Genomic DNA, 18,865 nt, shown 5'->3' on the forward strand with positions numbered 1-18,865 from the left:
AATTCGCTTGAAAATAATATATTTGACTACGTTATTTTTCAACGAATTTTGACGATCTTTTTTTAATTTAAAGCTCTTTTCATAAGCTTTCCGAATATGGAATTATATCACGCTCGTGCGTCGTATATTTCATTTTGCAACTAAGACTAAAAAATAAAAAAAATTCCAGGTTGCAAATTTGAAATTAAAAAAAAGATAGATTTCAATGTATTATTATGAAATCTACAATGAAAAAAATCATTGCGACTGTGGAAGATCCTCGGGATCGTCCAGACTAATAAATTAGTTAATTTCTTTATAAGGCCATAACTTGTAAATTATTCAACTTACGCATTCCAGATTTCGTGTGAGTTATTAGACAGTGATAAGAAATGAGAGGATGCAATGCCAAAACGTTCTGGAGTTCTGGTAACAATAACGCAGTTTATAAATGTTTAATAATTCAAAAGTCATAAATAAAATTCTTCTGTTTATAACTTTTGATCTAATCAATATTTTTTTATGCTGGAAGACTAGTTTTGTAGGTCTTTTGAAGACGAAAAAAAGCACTTTACTGTTTTCTCGTGGAAATGAACGGAAAAAAGTTATAATCGAAAAACATGAATTTACGTAAAAATTATACAATTAACCACCCTGTAAACAATCTTCCCTCCATTTTTATGACTGTGGAAACTAATATGTTATTGTACATAATATTTAGCATTTATAGTGATAAATTCAGCCTGCCGAAACAAAAAGTCGCGTCCAACTCTATATTTCCTGGACTAAATAATTGACTAGAGTGATTTGATTTAACTATCACAAAAGTGCATTGAATATTGACACCAACACAACTGGGACGACTTTAAACAATGATTTGAAACTGTTTTATAGATGTTTATAATTGAAAAATATTAATAAAGAAAATAAGAATTTATAAAATAATTCTGTCTCTAAATCATATCATCTTGACAATATAAATATGCCATTTCTAATAATTCTGTAAGGACATCAGACAGACTGGGAACAAAATAATTAGGTTTTGCTCATAAAATAATTTTTTTTTCAGTTCGCCAGTTCCCTCCTACCTCTCCGTTCGTGCTGGGAGTTCCACCCGCAACTCTGGCGGCCAAGTATACACGGTTGTGAAAGTGATAAGTCATCCGTCCTTCCTGACATCCACTCTCGACTACGACGTCGCCCTCCTCCAACTCTCCTCCTCTATTTCCACCACCAACGCCAGCGCCATCTCTTTGGCTGCTTCAGGAACTGGTCCAGCTGCGAACTTAACAGCCGTCGTAACCGGTTGGGGAGCTACCAGTGAAGGAGGTTCTGCGGCCACCACTCTTCAAGTGGTGGAGGTACCCGTCATCAGTCGAACGGATTGTGAGACAGCGTATCCTTTGAGACTTACCGACAGGATGTTTTGCGCCGGTATTTTGGGTGTTGGGGGCAAGGATGCTTGCCAGGGAGATTCTGGAGGACCGGTGGTGATCGACGGGCTCCTTTATGGGCTTGTCTCGTGGGGGGATGGTTGTGCTAGGGATGATGCTCCTGGGGTGTACACGAATCTCCAAGTCCTCAGGGACTGGATATCCACCAACAGTGGTGTATAACCACTGTTGGAATAGTAAAACACAATCTCTTTGATTTATAATTGTTAAGAATAAATTATTTAGTGATATCAATAAATTAGTAACATTACCTTCGAAAATTGCGCATTATTATTGCAGAAAGTGATGGATGTTGATGAAATTTATACAAAAGACTGTACATCCAATGACAAAGATGTGTGCCAAACACCGAATCAATTGACCGTGAAATTGTTGCTCCAGTTATTCGTTAATTAATTTCGTTCGTTTTTTTGCAACTAATTGTTTAATTACCAAACGTCAATATTACAAGTTAATATCGTAGTTCTAATTGATCCAAAGAAACGTATCGAAAAAGAAAAATTTCAAAGAGTTGAAATTAAGTTGCCCTTTACAATGAACAAAGCTAGTAGGACGTGTAAAAAAACAGCGTTATAAACAAATTATCCCAGGGTCAGGTAAAAGCAGCTCGGGAATTCGCTCTTTTTGCATTAAATAAAGTTTATTTTTAGGGTAATTAAAAAAAGGAGAATCACCTACGTCTCTTTGTTCCCAAGATAACTTTTTTTAAAATGTTAATTGCAATTAAAGGCAATTACAGGAAGCAATTAATTATTATTTAAATTTAGTGCATATTATTTTGTTACTGTTGAATATTTCTTAACAATATTACTGTGTACTTCTGAAAAGTTCTAGATAATATACGTGAATCAATGATTTATTTTATTAAAAGCTTCTAGAGGAAAACTAGAAATTAAGAATATTTCTATATCATTTCTTTTGATTATCAATTCTTTTAAGCATGGCAAAATCAAAAAAATTAAATGTTATTATTTTTTATAGAAAACGGAATCACTGTATCCTTATACACACAGAACAACTAAAATTTCTTTTCGATATATAGAACCACAAAACTAAGTGGTAAGCTACTATTTTTTAATTCTTCGTTGAGAAGGTAGCGGATGTTGAATTTTCGAAAAAAATGTTTAGATGATCTGGGAAAAGTTCTTATGCAAAGACAAACCTTTACACGCTGCCACCTATAACAAGAATATGAAAATATTTATATGGAAATAATTCCATTTAATGAAATCTGTAGATAGACACGCTCTTAAGCGGACTATTCCAAAAGCTTCCTAAAACTTTAACAATAGAATTACATTGATTGAAATATTTCAAGATGTCTCACCAGTCAACGAGAATTAGAAATATATAGGTAACTTGTTTCTGGCGTGATTTTGTCCTACGTTTTGTTTGTATTTGATTTGCAGATTGCAATCTTACTTTCGCTGACGTAATAAAGCTTTGGACATTGAAGTACAGATGGCAGAACAATGATGAGAAAACGAATTTAAAGAGTATAATGACTCAACTGATAATATTCTTCGGTGATTACTAAGGGTCCTATGACACTATACTAAAGTTAGAATTAATTTCAGTAATTAACTAAGAACTTTTCTAGCATAGTATCATACGGAAACTGCAACATTTTTTTTTGCAATTCGTGTATGATACTATGTAAGATTAAAAAGTTAATTACTGAAATTAGTTCTAATTTTAGCATAGTGTCATATGACCCTAAAACACTATAAATTAAAAAATGGGTAAAGGTAGTAAATAATTTCAATACATTTTTATTTTTAGTGATTTTATTTTACTGTGCTCGTTATATGTCAAAATTGAAATGACATGAAGTACTGAATTTCTTGCTGAGTATTTCGTGAATGATCTGTCACAAAGTTCCTATAAAAATGTTTTATACCTATGGTCCTACCTAATCCAATTTAAATAAATTGTGTCATATGGTGTTTGCTTAACGATTACACACTATCTTGCAAATATCTATTATTATTAAAGACATGAAAACAAAATTTTTTACGAAACCGACTGATTTTATTTCTCAGATGGATTATTCAAGGAATTGTATGCAGTAATTGATTCCTTTTGATGATTTTTATCGATTTACAATCAAATTTTATCGGCAAGGTGAATTCGAATTCAGTCATGTATCTTACGTACTTGTGAAATTATCGTGTGGACTAGTTAAAAAATATGAAGTATTTGGTAGTTTTGGGTCTAGTTGCCTTTGTTTTTGGTAAGTGCTTTATACAATTATTCTCCTTTTATGTGGGAGTCGGTTCCAGAGTTTTAACAATTTTCATTATTACTAATTTTAAGCATTTTTAATGGTTATCAGTGGTTTCGATTATTGAAAATGATTATTGTAAGTGTACAAAATATGTTGTTCTTTAATTTGGCCTTTAGTTTGTTCTTTCATGTCCTTGAGCAAAAGTAATAGTAAAATTTTAACGGTCGATAGAAGACTTCATTCTATAATGCACCATTTTCCAGATACAAAGCATTGAAATAAAAAAACTCATTTATTCAAATGTCTAACACATTTAATTTGTACTAATGTTTAAACTGACAAATTAGTCATGACTAATAATTTATTGACACACAAATCCATCAACCAGTGACGAAATTACGGGGAAGCACCGTCACTAATACCTCTGGAATGTCGACGAGGTACGAGGTCTGTTTAGAAAATAATCGAACTTTGTTTTTTTAAACCTTATTATTATTTTATGCACTATTGGTCGTTGTCTCCATTAGCGCGTAATTCAAAGAGTTCGGTTATTTTCTGAATAGGCTTCGTATTTCGGAAATTGGATAAGTGTATATATGTAATTTATTTAGAAATTACAATATCCAACGGGGCAAAGTCGCAATTACAGGATAAGGTAAAACAGAAATCCTTAACTAAACTTTAAAAGAAAAAGACAAACTAACATTAAATATAAAAATATAAATTCTACATAAAATAGAGCAATCAAAATATAAAATCCAAAGAGCTTAAGGATAAACAATAACAGACAAATAAAACAAATAAGCTAACTAACATATACAAGATAAGGATTACATTTACGAGACAAACAATTTTTTTATGTCATTCATAAAATGAAAAAATATATAAAGTCGATCTTCATACTTCTGCTAATTGGAAATTATTTGATATAGGCAGGGGAGATGCTATTAGTAAATTGGTATGAGGTGTGGGTAATTGTAAAATTAAGTCTAGGAACATGATATAAAATCCTTGAGACTAACGAGTCTGCATTTAACATGTTATTTATGATTTTAAAAAGGAATATGATTGAAAACATAATTCGCCTGCGACAGAGACTATTAAAATTAAAACAAGAAAGCAATAAATCCTGAGGTGTACCACGAAAAGGATAAAAGCCATAACTAATAAAATGAATACTCTTTAAAAATCTCCGGTGTATTTTCTCTAATTGAATATTATAAATATTATAAATGGAACTCCAAACAACCGATGCATATTCAAGTTTGCAACGCACAAATGCTGCATACAATATATTTAGAACCTTTATATTCTGAAAGACCTTAGAATTAAACAAAATAAAATCTAAATTCTTGTAAGCAGATCTGGTTACTAAACTAATGTGATCGTCAAACGATAATCTGATATCGAAAGTAACACCAAGGTCAGTAAATTGCGTAACTCTATTTAAAAAAGATTCACCAATCAAAATCTAGATTAGTTTTGCGTCGACTGGAAGTCATAAATTTACATTTACTTACATTCAGAGGTAGATTATTATTAAATTATTAATTAAATTATTAACACCAATTGTGCAATCTGTCAAGATTATCTTGTAATGTAGTACAGTCAGTCAGTATAGGATTTAACTTCCAAGAATCGATGTATTCAGTCAAGTCATTAATAAAAATAATAATAATTTACATGATTGAAAGCCTCGATACTGCATAAAATAGGAATTTAAACAGAGATAATAAAGCAGGGGATATACCATATGACTCCAATTTCAAAATTAATAAATTATGATCAAGCCGATCGAAAGCTTTGAAAAAATCGGTATACACAAGATCAACCTGACTTCCTGCATTCAAAGCAATAAATTGAGTTTTCTCAATTAGATTTAGGTAGTTCAACGACCACTCATAAAACCATGTTGGTACCCAGATATACACCGTGTCCACCTAGTGCGCGTAAGTCCAATATCTAGGTTAATAAAAGATATAACTTAATTTTTTTTCTACAGAGTTGCCTACTTTCCCGAGCTGCACAATGCACATGAAAATATATTTACATATACAGGGTGTTCAGTTTTTCCTGGGTAGGTACCAACTAAATTTTTTTTAAATGGAAACCTATATTTTTTATGGCATTATCGAATTCTACGTGAAAAATTAACGGGTCTTTGTATTATGATCCCTATTAAAAGTTTTCGAGATAATCGGCTTTTCATTTTTTTCTTATGTTTTGTTACGTCTAGTAGTTGACATAATTATGATTGTATGACAGCTAGAATTTTTTTTTTCAGGAACTGTAGAGTGAAGGTGGCTCTTTCAAAAAACGTATCAAAAGTTGACCTGCGATATACAGTGGGCAAAAAAATCGTGCCAAACTTGATAATTTAAAATTTGAAAAATCTCGACTTTTTCAAGTAGAACATCCTGTGTTTTATGATTTCATTAGATGCCTTTATATAGATCCTTCAATTTTTTAATAGCTTTCCTTATACCTAAGTTGAATACTTTTTTCAAAAAAACCATTTTTATGTAACATACCGGATTTGCGCCCGTTCCTTTATCGTGAAAAATATTGTAAGGGTATTTATTTTTATTAAATTTATTAGTTGTCTAGCTACACTTTTTAAAATAAAAATTAATAACTGAAAAATTTAGATATTTGAGTTTAATAAATAAGTCTTTATGAAAAGTTACCACTTATTTGGAAATAAAATCAAAAAAAAAAAAATAAAATCGCTACAAGTGATTAAGAATTAGCAAAATATGGGAAATGTTTGCTAGCAGCACGTATTTACAAAGCAAATAATCCAAATTTACAGAGATTCCCACTGTTTTCAAAATGTGAAGGAAAGGTTTGAATGAACAGCAAATGCGAATTATGAGAAAACTACCAGGAGAATGAAAGTAACAACGATAATATTTAGTTTAAAGTTGTGGCGTCTGCTGTTGAAAATCCAAATAGTAGTAACCTTGGAGTTTTCGAAAGCTTGACAAATAAAATATTGAAGAAGAAGTTTCATCCGTATCATATTGAAAATCAAGTACTGTTACCGTAGTTAGGAAAGTTATTAGTGAAATTGGGAAATTTGGATGAATAGAATTTTGAAAAAAGAATACTCATAGTCGCAAGCTAACTTAAAATAAATACCCTTACAATATTTTTCCCACCAAAGGAACGGGCGCAAATCCCGTATTTTACATAAAAATGTTTTTTTTTGCAAAAACTACCCAACTTAAGGATAGGGAAAACTATTAAAGAAATGTAGGGTCTACAGAAAGGCATCTAATGAAATCATAAAACACAGGGTGTCCTATTTGAAAAAGTCGAGATTTTTCAAATTTTAAATTATCAGGTTTGGCACGATTTTTTTTGTCCGCTATATATCGCAGGTCAACTTTTGATACATTTTTTGAAAGAGCCATCCTCACTCTACAGTTCCTCAAAAACTACAAGTGACGAAACAAGAAAAAAAAAATGAAATGTCGATTATATCGAAAACTATCAATATTTTAATAGGGATCATAACACAAAGTCCCGTTAATTTTTCAAGTAGAATTTGATAATTCTATAAACAATATAGGTTTTCATTTAAAAAAATTAAGTTGGTACCTGCCCAGAAAAATCTGAACACCCTATATAAGCAAATATATTTTCATTTTGTGCAGCTCGGGAAGTAGGCAACTGTAGAAAAAAAAAGTTATATCTTTTAGTAACCTAGATGTTGGACTTACGCGCACTAGGTGGACAGATTTTTCAATATGAAAATAAAGTCGATGGTGTAAAATTATTTCTAAGCTTTTTGAGAATTTACTTATAATAATTTTCAAGTCATTCAAATTCAAATCATTGTCAGTTCTTTGATTTGTTTTGAATAGAAATATAGTATATGTTTCGTGTACACTTCTACAAATATAAACTTTCTTTAGGACAAGAAGCAAGCGTACCAAAATTAGATGGCAGAATTGTGGGCGGTGAAGCTACAAGTATTGCAACTTATCCATACCAGATATCTCTACAGTTACTGAGTACCCATATTTGCGGCGGTGCCATCATATCTAGCAGCTGGATTATTACAGCTGCGCACTGTGTCGTGAAGTAAGTTTATATTTATCTGTATCTGAGAAAACTGTGCGCAATTTAGGTGGAATTATTCGGTATGTGAACAAGCAAAACTGTCGAATTTGAGGCAAAGACAATTGTCGAGTTATTTAAGACTGACCACCACTCAAAGAGTGATAGTGTGGTGTAGATTACACTGGTAGGGTGATTGGTCTGTTCTTTTTTTAAAATATGGTTGGAAACGCAGTGTCTGTTAATGGAGAACGATATCGAGAGATGCTATCGAACTTTTTCTGGATTCATTTGTATGGCACGGACATGCAGTTTCAGCAGAGTTATGCCACTTACTTGTTAAGGAGGAGGGTAGCTAAGGCCGGTTTTCGGACTATTTTAATTTTGGACTTAAAAAAATCATTTCTTTATCATCTGCTATCAATATTCAATTAATTTCACCCAAAACGGAACCTCCCCCCACTTGCACATAACTCTTCTAATAAAGTGACTTTCAGTGAATTTCACGTAGAATGCGAACACGCAATAACATATAGGGTGTCCCCTTTAAAATAACGAAGTTGGTGTCGACTTCCGGTATAACCGGAAGCGATGGAGAGTTCTATATATTTTAGTTGTGTTCGTCCCAGCGACATTGTCACGTTTCCAAATTTTCAAATTTTGCGGAGAAGTACTTTCCTAGATATCGATCGACGCAGTTTCCGTTGGGACACCCTGTATTACTGGCTTAATACTCCAGTCATTCTGTCGAAAAATAAGGAGAAGAAAAGAAAGTGAACCGGGAAAGCCAAATTTTTTATATGTAGTGGGTGTGCTTAGAAAAGCTTAACTTGAGATTTGAGACCAAGATTTCCTGTGTGCATTTTCCGTCATCTTGGAAAAGGGGTGAATTTTTGTTTTTGCTCGGTTCCCCGTCGAGATACAGAATTGTTGTTTTATTGGTTTTTGTTCCTCTTTCGACGACCTACAATTTAGGTCCTATAAACTTTGCACCAATTATTGTTAGTTGTTAAGATATCGAACAAAATTGATAAAAATTCAGATTCGATCTGGTTTTTCGGGTTTTTCTCTTTTTCCTTAATACTTATCGAAATCATGTCTATTATAAAACTTGTAGGAGGTGTTTGTATGAACAATTTGGTGACTTTGTTTTTTCTCTAGGGTGATAATTGCGTGTTTTATCGCTCCGCGAAATCGGCAAGTCCGTGCGAAGTTTCGATTTTTCCGTCCGCGCGCCGCCAACTTGAAGAAAGCGGTAAGTTATGATTTTCGCGATAACTCGGTTCTCCGTCGAGATAGAGATTTGTTATTTATTTGTGTTATTTTTTGTTTCTCTTCCGACGATCTACAATTTAAGTCCTATAAACTTTTCAACTATCATTATTACTTGTTGAGATATATAACAAAATAGATACAACTTCAAAGATTCGATCTGGTTTTTCTGGGTTTTCTCTTTTTCCTTAATACTTATCGAAAAAAGTATATTACCAAACTTGTATTTGATATTTGTACGAACAGTTTAATAGTTTTGTTCTTTCTCTAGGGTACTAATTGCGGGTTCTATCGTGTCGCGATGTCGACAAGTCCGTGCGAAGTTTTTATTTTATAGCTCGCGCGGTTTTATAGGTACGTTGTAATGGATTCGAAATAAAGAACTAACACGGTAAGATTATTTTCACACGTATGAAATTTATTATACAATAACGTTTTCGTATTGATGAAGTATCTACGTCTTCCTTCGCTTCGACGGCCCTGGTTCACAGTCCCTCTGTTGAGGATAATTTTCGATACGTAGAGATTCTTCGACCATATTTTCTCCGACTGTTGAATCATCTTCCGAATCTAATTTATTGTCACAGATCAGGACATCGACTTTCGCAACGTCTACTGCAGTTCAGGCAAATTATTGAACATGCAATGCCAGCTCTTCTGCACCCATAAGCAGTTCCGCAATTTTCCTTGCATTTGCAAGACATTAGCTTCAAAAACTCGGGTGGCGCAGGTTCAACCGTATTAATAATAATCGGCTCTAGATCATGGTCCGTTCGTCATCAATCCCATTCCTCCGGATCCTTGGAAAACCCAAGCCAAGTTTGTACCTGATGATACGTGCGGAATATGTGTTATCGTGCTACGCTTCTTGTTGGTGGGAGTGTTGGTGGGAGTGATGATGATAGGTTGAATCTATTTCTGGTGATAGATTTTGCGTAGCGGTTATATCGTAGCGCATTGATGTTTTTGCTGTGCTTCTCACCGCCATATTAAATAATAATGAGAAATCGTTCTCCCGTGGATGTCAGATCCTCCGGATCAACATGTTCTTGTTTGAATAAATCAACCGATGATAGGAGTTCCGTATATGTTTTTCCAATATGCTGATGAATTTCGTTTTGCCAATGCTGAACAAAGATGAGGTGGTATCGCAAGCGTTGAATGCATGAATGAAAAATATGTTTTCGAGAACGGATTTATTATGCTTCATACTAGTTGGAGAGTAAAGTGTTCCTGGTGTATTTCCTTTCCCGATTTTCGAAAGTATACATTTCTTTTGTCTTTCGCTAGTCCAGTGAGCAAAATCAAGAGATCGACGTCTTCGCCGACGATTTCAACCGAATCGTACTTTGATGCTTCTACGAGTGCGGTGGTTACGATCAGAGTGTCCGCATCTTCAAAGGCTTGTTTGACTCTGATTTCGGTTTGTATAAAATGAAGGCGGAGCATTTTTATAAAGTTGTCTTTGTTCTTGTTTTTTATCTATTTAGTTCGATATCTCAACAACTAAGAATAATAGGTGAACAGTTTATAGGACCTAAATTGTAGATCGTCGAAAGAGGAACATAAAACAACAAAACAACAATTCTGTATCTTGACGGAGAACCGAGTTATAGCAAAAACAAAAATTCACCCCTTTTCCAAGATGGCGGAAAATGCACATAGGAAATCTTGGTCTCAAATCTCAAGTTAAGCTTTTCTAAGCACCTCCCACAACATATAAAAAATTTGGCTTTCCCAGTTCACTTTCTTTTCCAAATGTACAGAATGACTGGACTATAATTAATTCTTGAATAACAAAAATTTTCGTTGCATTATGAGACTGAAACCCTAAAGGTCTTGCCCCATTAGACTCTAGATTAATGGAATTATTCAATTTACGGCTATTATTTGCCTCAAACCAGTAACCTCTCTTTCCTTCATCTTAGGAAGATTTTCGCAACGTCTTTTGATCAAATATTAGTAATTTCCGTAGATGTCTGTGCTTTATCTCACAGCAAACTTTTCTAGGATTTAAATTATTAGAATTGGTACCATTTGACGATAAACATCGCGAAAGCATAATTTTTGTTTATCAGCTTATAAATATCGCCTCTTTTAGAAATATCAGATGTGAAAAGTATTTATTTAATTTGTAAAATATTCAGTGGCATTATTTTTCTTGTTATTTCGTTGTTCATATCATTATATAGCTATTTACATTTACTTATAATTATAAGTCACGTGGCAAGTAATTTTAATTAGAACAGTAAATAACATAGTTTCACGGGCTGGTATTGGAATAATTCTTCACGACATTTCATTAAACAAATCAGCGATCGCATTATCTGGAGCATAGGCGCAACGGTTTGACTGTTAATTGCAAACGAATTACCATAGACTACCTAGACTGGCTATAGGGCGATTATGATGAAGGCAATTGGGAGCCAAGTCGGTAGCCCAACATCAGTCGTATCTGGAAACTTGAGCTATACGTGTCGCTTTGATTTCAATAATTAGTTATTTTTTCATGGGCAAATGTATTGTAGGACATTGTATAAATAGAAGTGAAAAAGTTGGTGAAGAGAGCCGAAAAGTTTCCTTCTATAGATAAGTAAAATAAGCAATATATAAAACGTAAATTTGAGACTATATACGCCATTTCTTGGTTAAGGTCAGAGTATTCCACGGTTGACTTTATAATTTTGTTCGCACACATACTGCAATGGTAAACGTGATATTATTCTAAATTGTTAATAAAATAATGAATAAATGATTGTAACATATTTTTAATAATTATTATTTACTCTACGTAAAAGGCTACAATTTATATAAAATTTTTCCAATTTCCGTAATTTTGAGGGAGTTGAAAATGAATGTGATTATTTTTTGCGATCGAAAAAATAACAAAAAATTAATTTCAAATTCATGTTCAGCACCCTGGAAAAGGGGGATTGGTAAAATTTGATTAGAAAAATCAGAGTTTTATGGTAAAATGAATAATTACCAAATTTTTATACTTGCTTCGATTTTTCGAATCTAATATTTTAACTTTTACAGATTTCAAAAGGATGCTGACATAAAGTACAGATAGGTGAAAGCTTTTAAAGAACAGGATTGGATATCATCAAAATTTTCACATATATGTTCACGTAAAATCGCTTTGAAGAAAATTTTTTAATTTTCAACAAAAATGTACTCCTCAAATTAGCAAAAAATGCAGTTCCCACTTTAAATCTACCAGAAATAGCTACAGAAAGCTACAGAAAAATAAAATTGTGTATCATGTTTTAAAAAACTCTTTGAATGTGAACATATTTGAAAATTTGCATGAACATCAATTTGATAATTTCCCTAACAATTGTAATCATTTAATAGAACTTGTAAGGGCTGTTTGTGAAAAGTGTATTGATGTGAGAAAAATCATGAAGTCAAAATATTTATTTCAGTAAAATATATGAAAAGGCAAATATAAAATAAACTAACATTACTTAAAGGACAATAAATATATTTAAATTATTTTGTAGGTTTATTTAATATAAACAAGACATTAAAATTTATTATTTTCTGAATTCCAAACTTGAAAAATGAATATTTGCCGTAAGTGTAAAAATATTGTTTAATCCGGACCTGTAGTATACACTCTACGATATGCGCAGTCAGGTTACCTTGCACACTCCACTTCCCCGCAATTTGCATTCACTCGTACCCTTGCATTGGTATTAGATACAGTCAGTCTAGGTGGTCCATGCGAATTTCTAATACTGATGACAGTGACAATCGTGCAATGTTGTCGGTCACGTGTCTCATGATCATTTATGAATGTTCTGCATTTCTTCATCGTTTAATTCGATTTTCTTCGTGTTGAATGAATTAAATTAAATATAGTAATAGAGAAATATCCTCTCTACATGGATTACTTTGGGGTATTTTACTCATTAAGTCAGAGTCAGTCATATCGATTAGTTATAATTGACTAGAGCGACTTGATTTAAATATTAACTTTACAAAAATGCATTGAATATTGGCACTAACACGCAACTAGGATAACTTTAAACAATGATTTGAAACTGTTTTGTAGAAGTTTATCATTGGAAAATACTAATTAAAAACAAAATAATTAGGTTTTGCTCATAAAATCTATTTAATTTTTCAGTGCGCCAGTTCCCTCCTATCTGTCCGTTCGTGCTGGGAGTTCCATCCGCAACTCTGGCGGTCAAGTATACTCAGTTGTGAAAGTGGTAAGTCATCCGTCTTACGTGTCGACCAGTCACGACTACGACGTCGCCCTCCTCCAAGTCTCCTCCTCTATTTCCACCACCAACGCCAACGTCATCTCTTTGGCTGCTTCAGGAACTGGTCCAGCAGCGAACTTAACAGCCGTCGTAACCGGTTGGGGCGCTACTAGCGAAGGAGGTTCTGCGGCCACCACTCTTCAAGTGGTGCGGGTACCCGTCATTAGTAGAACGGATTGTGACACTGCATATCCTCTGCAACTCACCGACAGGATGTTTTGCGCCGGTATTTTGGGTGTTGGCGGCAAGGATGCTTGCCAGGGAGATTCTGGAGGACCGGTGGTGATCGACGAGGTTCTTTATGGACTTGTCTCGTGGGGGGATGGTTGTGCTAGGGATGATGCTCCTGGGGTGTACACGAATCTCCAAGTTCTCAGGGACTGGATATCCATCAACAGTGGTGTATAACCACTTTTGGGATAGTAAAACACAATCTCTTTGATTTATAATTGTTTAGAATAAATTATTTAGTGATATCAATAAATTAGTAACATTACCGTCATGTTTAATTATGAACGAATTTTGAAAGTCATCTACATCACTATAATAGCTGTGAAACATTTTTAACTTTAATTATAGCATGTTATTTATAGTATCGTTTCTTTAGCACCCGTTACGAAAATCTACTCATTCAGCCCGAGTATGTATTCCATTTACACTAAAACGTTATGTTAGAAACAACGTTTGTAAATAACGTGCCGCTAGTTTATGTTGTACGTAGGTACCTGTTATTTGCGCTCCACGTTGTATTTGTTTCATGTTTCATAACCTATAAGAACTCTTTTAGTTGTATGTGTTTTTGTCTATTGAGTCGGGTATTTGTAATAATTCTGCATTATTATTATTAAAAATATGTCAGTGAAATACATTCTCAAAGTCGTCTTGGAATAAAACAGCATGCAAAATTACTTCTTATAAGAAAACAAATGTTTCATTAGTGATTTCGTGTTTGGGGGTCGCTACCCTTATTTTTTATTTCAAAAAAACTATATTTTTCATTTTTTATATATACAAAATTCATATTTGTTAAAAAAAATAAAAATATAACTTATGTAAACAAATTGGCAAAATTAAGTTCTCGAACAACCCCCTAGTGAGCGAAAAATATCTATACGATTAGAATTAACATTACAAAAAAAAAGTTTTTACTTTTTCTCTAATCATACGAATAATTTGTTCTATTAGCCTAAAACGGATTTAAACGGATGCAAACTACCCCTAATGTTCACCCCAAAACAGTATTTCTGTGACATCTCGGGTTCTAATCAATATTTTGGAATGAAACCAAGTGGCAATTACTTCTTATAAAAAAAAACAGATATTTCACAAATAATTTTTTCTATTGGTCTAAAACGGATTTAAACTAATGCAAACTGATGTTCATCCCTCAAAAACGGATTCGGTAATTTCCATTTTGTATCATTCTAAAATATTTATTAGAATCCGAGATATCACGGATATACTGTTTTTGGGGGTGAACATCAAGGGTAGTTTGCATCTGTTTAAATCTGTTTTAGATCAAGAGAAAAAATTATTCGTAAGATTATATAAAAAGTAGGTAAAGACATTTTTCGCACACTAGGGGATTACTAGGGGGTTGTTCGCTCCCTAAAATGAAAGATTATTTTTGTCAATTTGTTTACATAAATCATATTTTTAATATTTTGAATCAATATGAATTTTTTATATATAAAAAATGTTTGAAAATATACTTAGTTTTCCTGAAATAAAAAATACGGGTTGCAACCCCCAAACACGAAATCACTTGTGAAACATTTTATTTTTTTAAAAGAAGTAATTTCTATTTTATTTCATTTCAAAATATTGAGATGTCACAGAAATACTGTTTTTGGGGGGTGAACATGAGGGGTAGTTTGCATCCGTTTAAATCTGTTTGCTGCTAATAGAACAAATTATTTGTAGGATTAGAGAAAAACCAAAAAACTTTTTATTTTGCAATGTTAATTCTAATCGTACAGACATTTTTAGCACACTAGAGGGTTGCTCACCCCCTAATAAGAGGACTTAATTTTCTCAATTTGTTTACATAAATTATATTTTTTATTTTTTTAACAAATATGAATTTTTTTATATATAAAAAATGTTTGCAAAATATAGTTTTTCTGAAATAAAAAATAAGGGTAGCAACCTCCAAACACGGAATCTAATGTGAAACATTTGATTTTTTTATAAGAAGCAATTTACATTTTTTTTCATTCCAAAATATTGATTAGAACCCCAGATATTTAGAAAATAACTGTTTTGGGGGGGCGAACTTTGAGGATGTGTTTCACTCCCTAAATATGTTTTTCCGTCGATAAAAAAAATATGTCATTTAATTTTTTATGTTCTACAACCGAGTCTACAACATATAAAAATATTGGAAATCGGAGAGTTCGGGTTGGGGTAGTTTCCTTGTTAAATCCTTCTTCGTTTGATTTAACCTAACAATAATTTTAGGGTAAATACTTACCTAAGTTACATAAATTTTACAATTTACTTTCGATGTACGTTTATAAAACCGGCAAGTAAATGTAAATTCAACAAGCCGTTCATTTTCATTAGATAAATAACACGTACGTTAAACTATAGCGACACCAAATTCCTTGCCTTTAAGAAATTCTGTTATAATTTAAGATAACGTGTTACAAACTATTTTATGTCGTACTTACCCGTTATTTACGAGTTTGCATTTGTTTCATGTTTCATAACCTAAAAGACATCTGTCAGTTATATGTGTTTTTGTCTAATACTGACTCTTGTTTATAATAATTTTGCATAATTATTATTAAAAATGTCGACACAAAAGCGTCTTCAAAAAACAACAAAATTGCAATACGAGTATTTGCTAAAAATGGTCTTAATTCCCCAATAACGTGCACGTTATATCTTAACAGTTAACGTTAACCTTAAAGTTAACCTTAACGTTTAACCCCGAAATAACATAACTGTTATTATGATAAAATGGGATACATACTCGGCCTGAATGACTGCCTAAAAATAATGTGTTTGGTTTTAAGATCAGACCTATCATTTCTTATAGTCTTTGATGTGCTGGAACCAAATTTGAAGAGAAAAAAAGTTTTCATCGTTTAGATTATTTGCAATTAGAGGGAGAAGTCTCTTCTAGAGACTGTTCCAATTAAAACTCTCCATCTGGAAAATATAGAAATTAAAAAAAAAATCAAAAAAGCTGATACGTGATGACGTAAGTGTGTTGTCTTGGAAGCTACCTTTTTGGCAGGGGCGTAAAATACCTTTAAACTTTAAATAGCACCCTATGTTGAGTAACACTTGTTTTTAAAGCTTTTTCAGTTCTGGTCACGACGATATAAGACTTTTTAAATTTTGGTTTGGATATGACAATACAATCATCACTTAAAGAATAAGACAAAATACCAGTAAATGAAAGAATGTTATTTTAGTAAGTGTTCAAATTGGTTTCACTCCGCTTCCATACAATAATAAAATCTTTGCTCCACGTCCGAACGAACATTTCGAGGCATTTCGGGCGTTATCTAACGACATTCTTCAACAATTTCTCGATAAAAAAAAATTGTTTTGATTTTTCGTTTATCTGTCAATACAAAAATTTCATACTCTATGAATTCTACTTTTTTACATGTTTTACTTTAAACGAGACAATATTGTCTCGTTTTGTCTTATAGAGACAATATACCGTAAAATCATCGCAAAATCGATTGAATACCAATTCGTGAAAATAGTTTATACAATTGCTGAAAAAGTGGATATAATTAGTTTGTTCTACAAGAATAATGACTGTGCGCGGCAGGCATCACAGATTTTTAATCATCGCCATCCTGACAACAACACTTCGCGTTTTCGGAAACTAGATCGGTTGCAAACAGAAATCATCAATGTGGACAGGTCGTACGTAATGAGGATAATCAGGTAACTGTACTAATGTACTTGGTCACATCGCAATGGAACCTAATTTGGGTTGTAGTGTTTATTTTAAAAGTTCAAACGACAAAGTGCGAACGGTAGCTCTTATAGCGCTGTCAGATGGAAGTGGGTCGGTTCTAATCTTTGATTTCAGCATATAAATTTGCCAGCTTGAAAAAAGCGTTATAGAGGATATAAAAGATAGAAGGGCGCCAGCCTACAAAAAATAAGCTAAAACAACCCCCTAACGGTCTCCTCACACTGTAGGTAGGTAGGGATTTGGAGTAAAATAAAAAGAGCACAAATAAAATTCACCAATATATTTCTCACACGATGTCCAGGAGTTTTACGGTGTCCTGGTGTCTTGGACTTGAAAACTCAAATCTGGAGACCAAGGGTCGACTTACTTCTCTTCCAGGTTACCATAAAGTTTTTTCAAACGCGGGACTCAAATATGCAGTGACTTTATAATCTTTAGCTCCTTAATCTTCGCTAAATTTAACTTTACAAAAGTATTTAAGTGACTGAAACGAATCCTAATCAATATTTCGTCATACTTTAACGAAACTTAAAATTTGAGACTTCTCAAAACAAAGAACCTTTTAGGCCTTTCAAAAACTTTCAAAACTTTTACATATATAACTGTTCTTAAAAACTTTTTTTAGAAAAACTTTTCTAAACTGAAATCTTTTAATAAACTCTTAAAACTTTTCTGGTAAGCTCTGGTGAGAGAAAAAAGAAGAAACAAAATTCAATTAGCACGTGGTTGCACAGCACTGAAGATCATACAAAAACATAAGCAAAATCTAAATGGTTAACAAGGCTAGAATCTTCTGGATTGAATTTATGAGAAAACTAGAAATTTAAATACTTAATTAATTACCTTTTCGATGTATTTCGACGTTCACAAGTGATTTTTTATTGAATCGAATCTAAAAAAAACTCAAACTATATGATTGGCCGTTTGGACGAAATAAATTTCAGACTGGGCAATTGCTATTTAATCATCACTGAATGGGTTCTAACATTGACTATAGCCTAGGTCCAAACTACAAACTATCTAGTCCGCTAACCGTGTCTATGATTCGATGGTGACAAATAAATAACCTTCAATGCATGACATCCAAGTAACCTAACTAATGTGCTCCAGATTTGGTTTACAAATAAACAATAATAAAAGGAAATAATACAATTAAAAGCGGTATAGTTAAAATTATACAATTACAGAAATCATTACGATTCATACCTACCTAAAGATTCTCCATGTTTATAACAGGTAAATAGTAAACATTTGTTGCACATAGTTAATTACATCGGTGTTCTGTAACTAATTGCAGGGTGTGACATAGATTTACATGCTATATCAACAATACAGCAGTATGGAAACAAAACTAACTAGTAGTGATAACAAAGTTGGATTTTTATATAAAGATCTCAAGAAGCTGTTTAATTGTTGAGTTATTGTTAAAATAAACAGTGACATTCAGTGTACAGATAGTGAATGTTACACTGTAGTGTTTCTTAAGAATAGCCTAACCTGACAACTATGGCCAACCAAGGTTTGTCTGACCATAGAAGTGGAAAAACTTGTTAGGGCTTTTAAGGATGGTTTCCAAAGGTTTGCCGCATGGTTAGGTTGTCACTACTTAGGTCTGGTTAGGCTATTCTTAAGAAAATACTACATACTT

The 18,865-nt window shown here is 32.7% G+C and overlaps 2 protein-coding genes across 3 annotated transcripts in view; both read left to right on the top strand.

Annotated features, from left to right (window-relative positions):
• The window catches only part of LOC108911526 (trypsin-3), a 34,443-nt gene extending 32,750 nt beyond the window's left edge, over positions 1–1,693 (top strand). For both annotated transcript variants that reach the window (XM_018716492.2, XM_018716491.2), the window contains exon 3: positions 1,049–1,693. In XM_018716492.2, the coding sequence (XP_018572008.1) occupies positions 1,049–1,595 (547 nt within the window). In that variant the 3' untranslated portion in view covers positions 1,596–1,693. The remainder of the gene's footprint in view (positions 1–1,048) is intronic.
• A 1,782-nt stretch (positions 1,694–3,475) lies between these two features.
• On the top strand, positions 3,476–13,861 carry LOC108911528 (trypsin-3). Its single transcript, XM_018716493.2, has 3 exons — positions 3,476–3,666; positions 7,581–7,749; positions 13,133–13,861. The coding sequence occupies exons 1-3, from the start codon at positions 3,624–3,626 to the stop codon at positions 13,677–13,679; spliced, it is 759 nt and encodes a 252-aa protein (XP_018572009.1). The 5' UTR covers positions 3,476–3,623; the 3' UTR covers positions 13,680–13,861.
• Positions 13,862–18,865: the final 5,004 nt, after the last annotated feature.

Source organism: Anoplophora glabripennis, unplaced genomic scaffold, assembly GCF_000390285.2.
Source record: "Anoplophora glabripennis isolate ALB-LARVAE unplaced genomic scaffold, Agla_2.0 scaffold895, whole genome shotgun sequence".
NCBI classification, from domain to species: Eukaryota; Metazoa; Arthropoda; class Insecta; order Coleoptera; family Cerambycidae; genus Anoplophora; species Anoplophora glabripennis.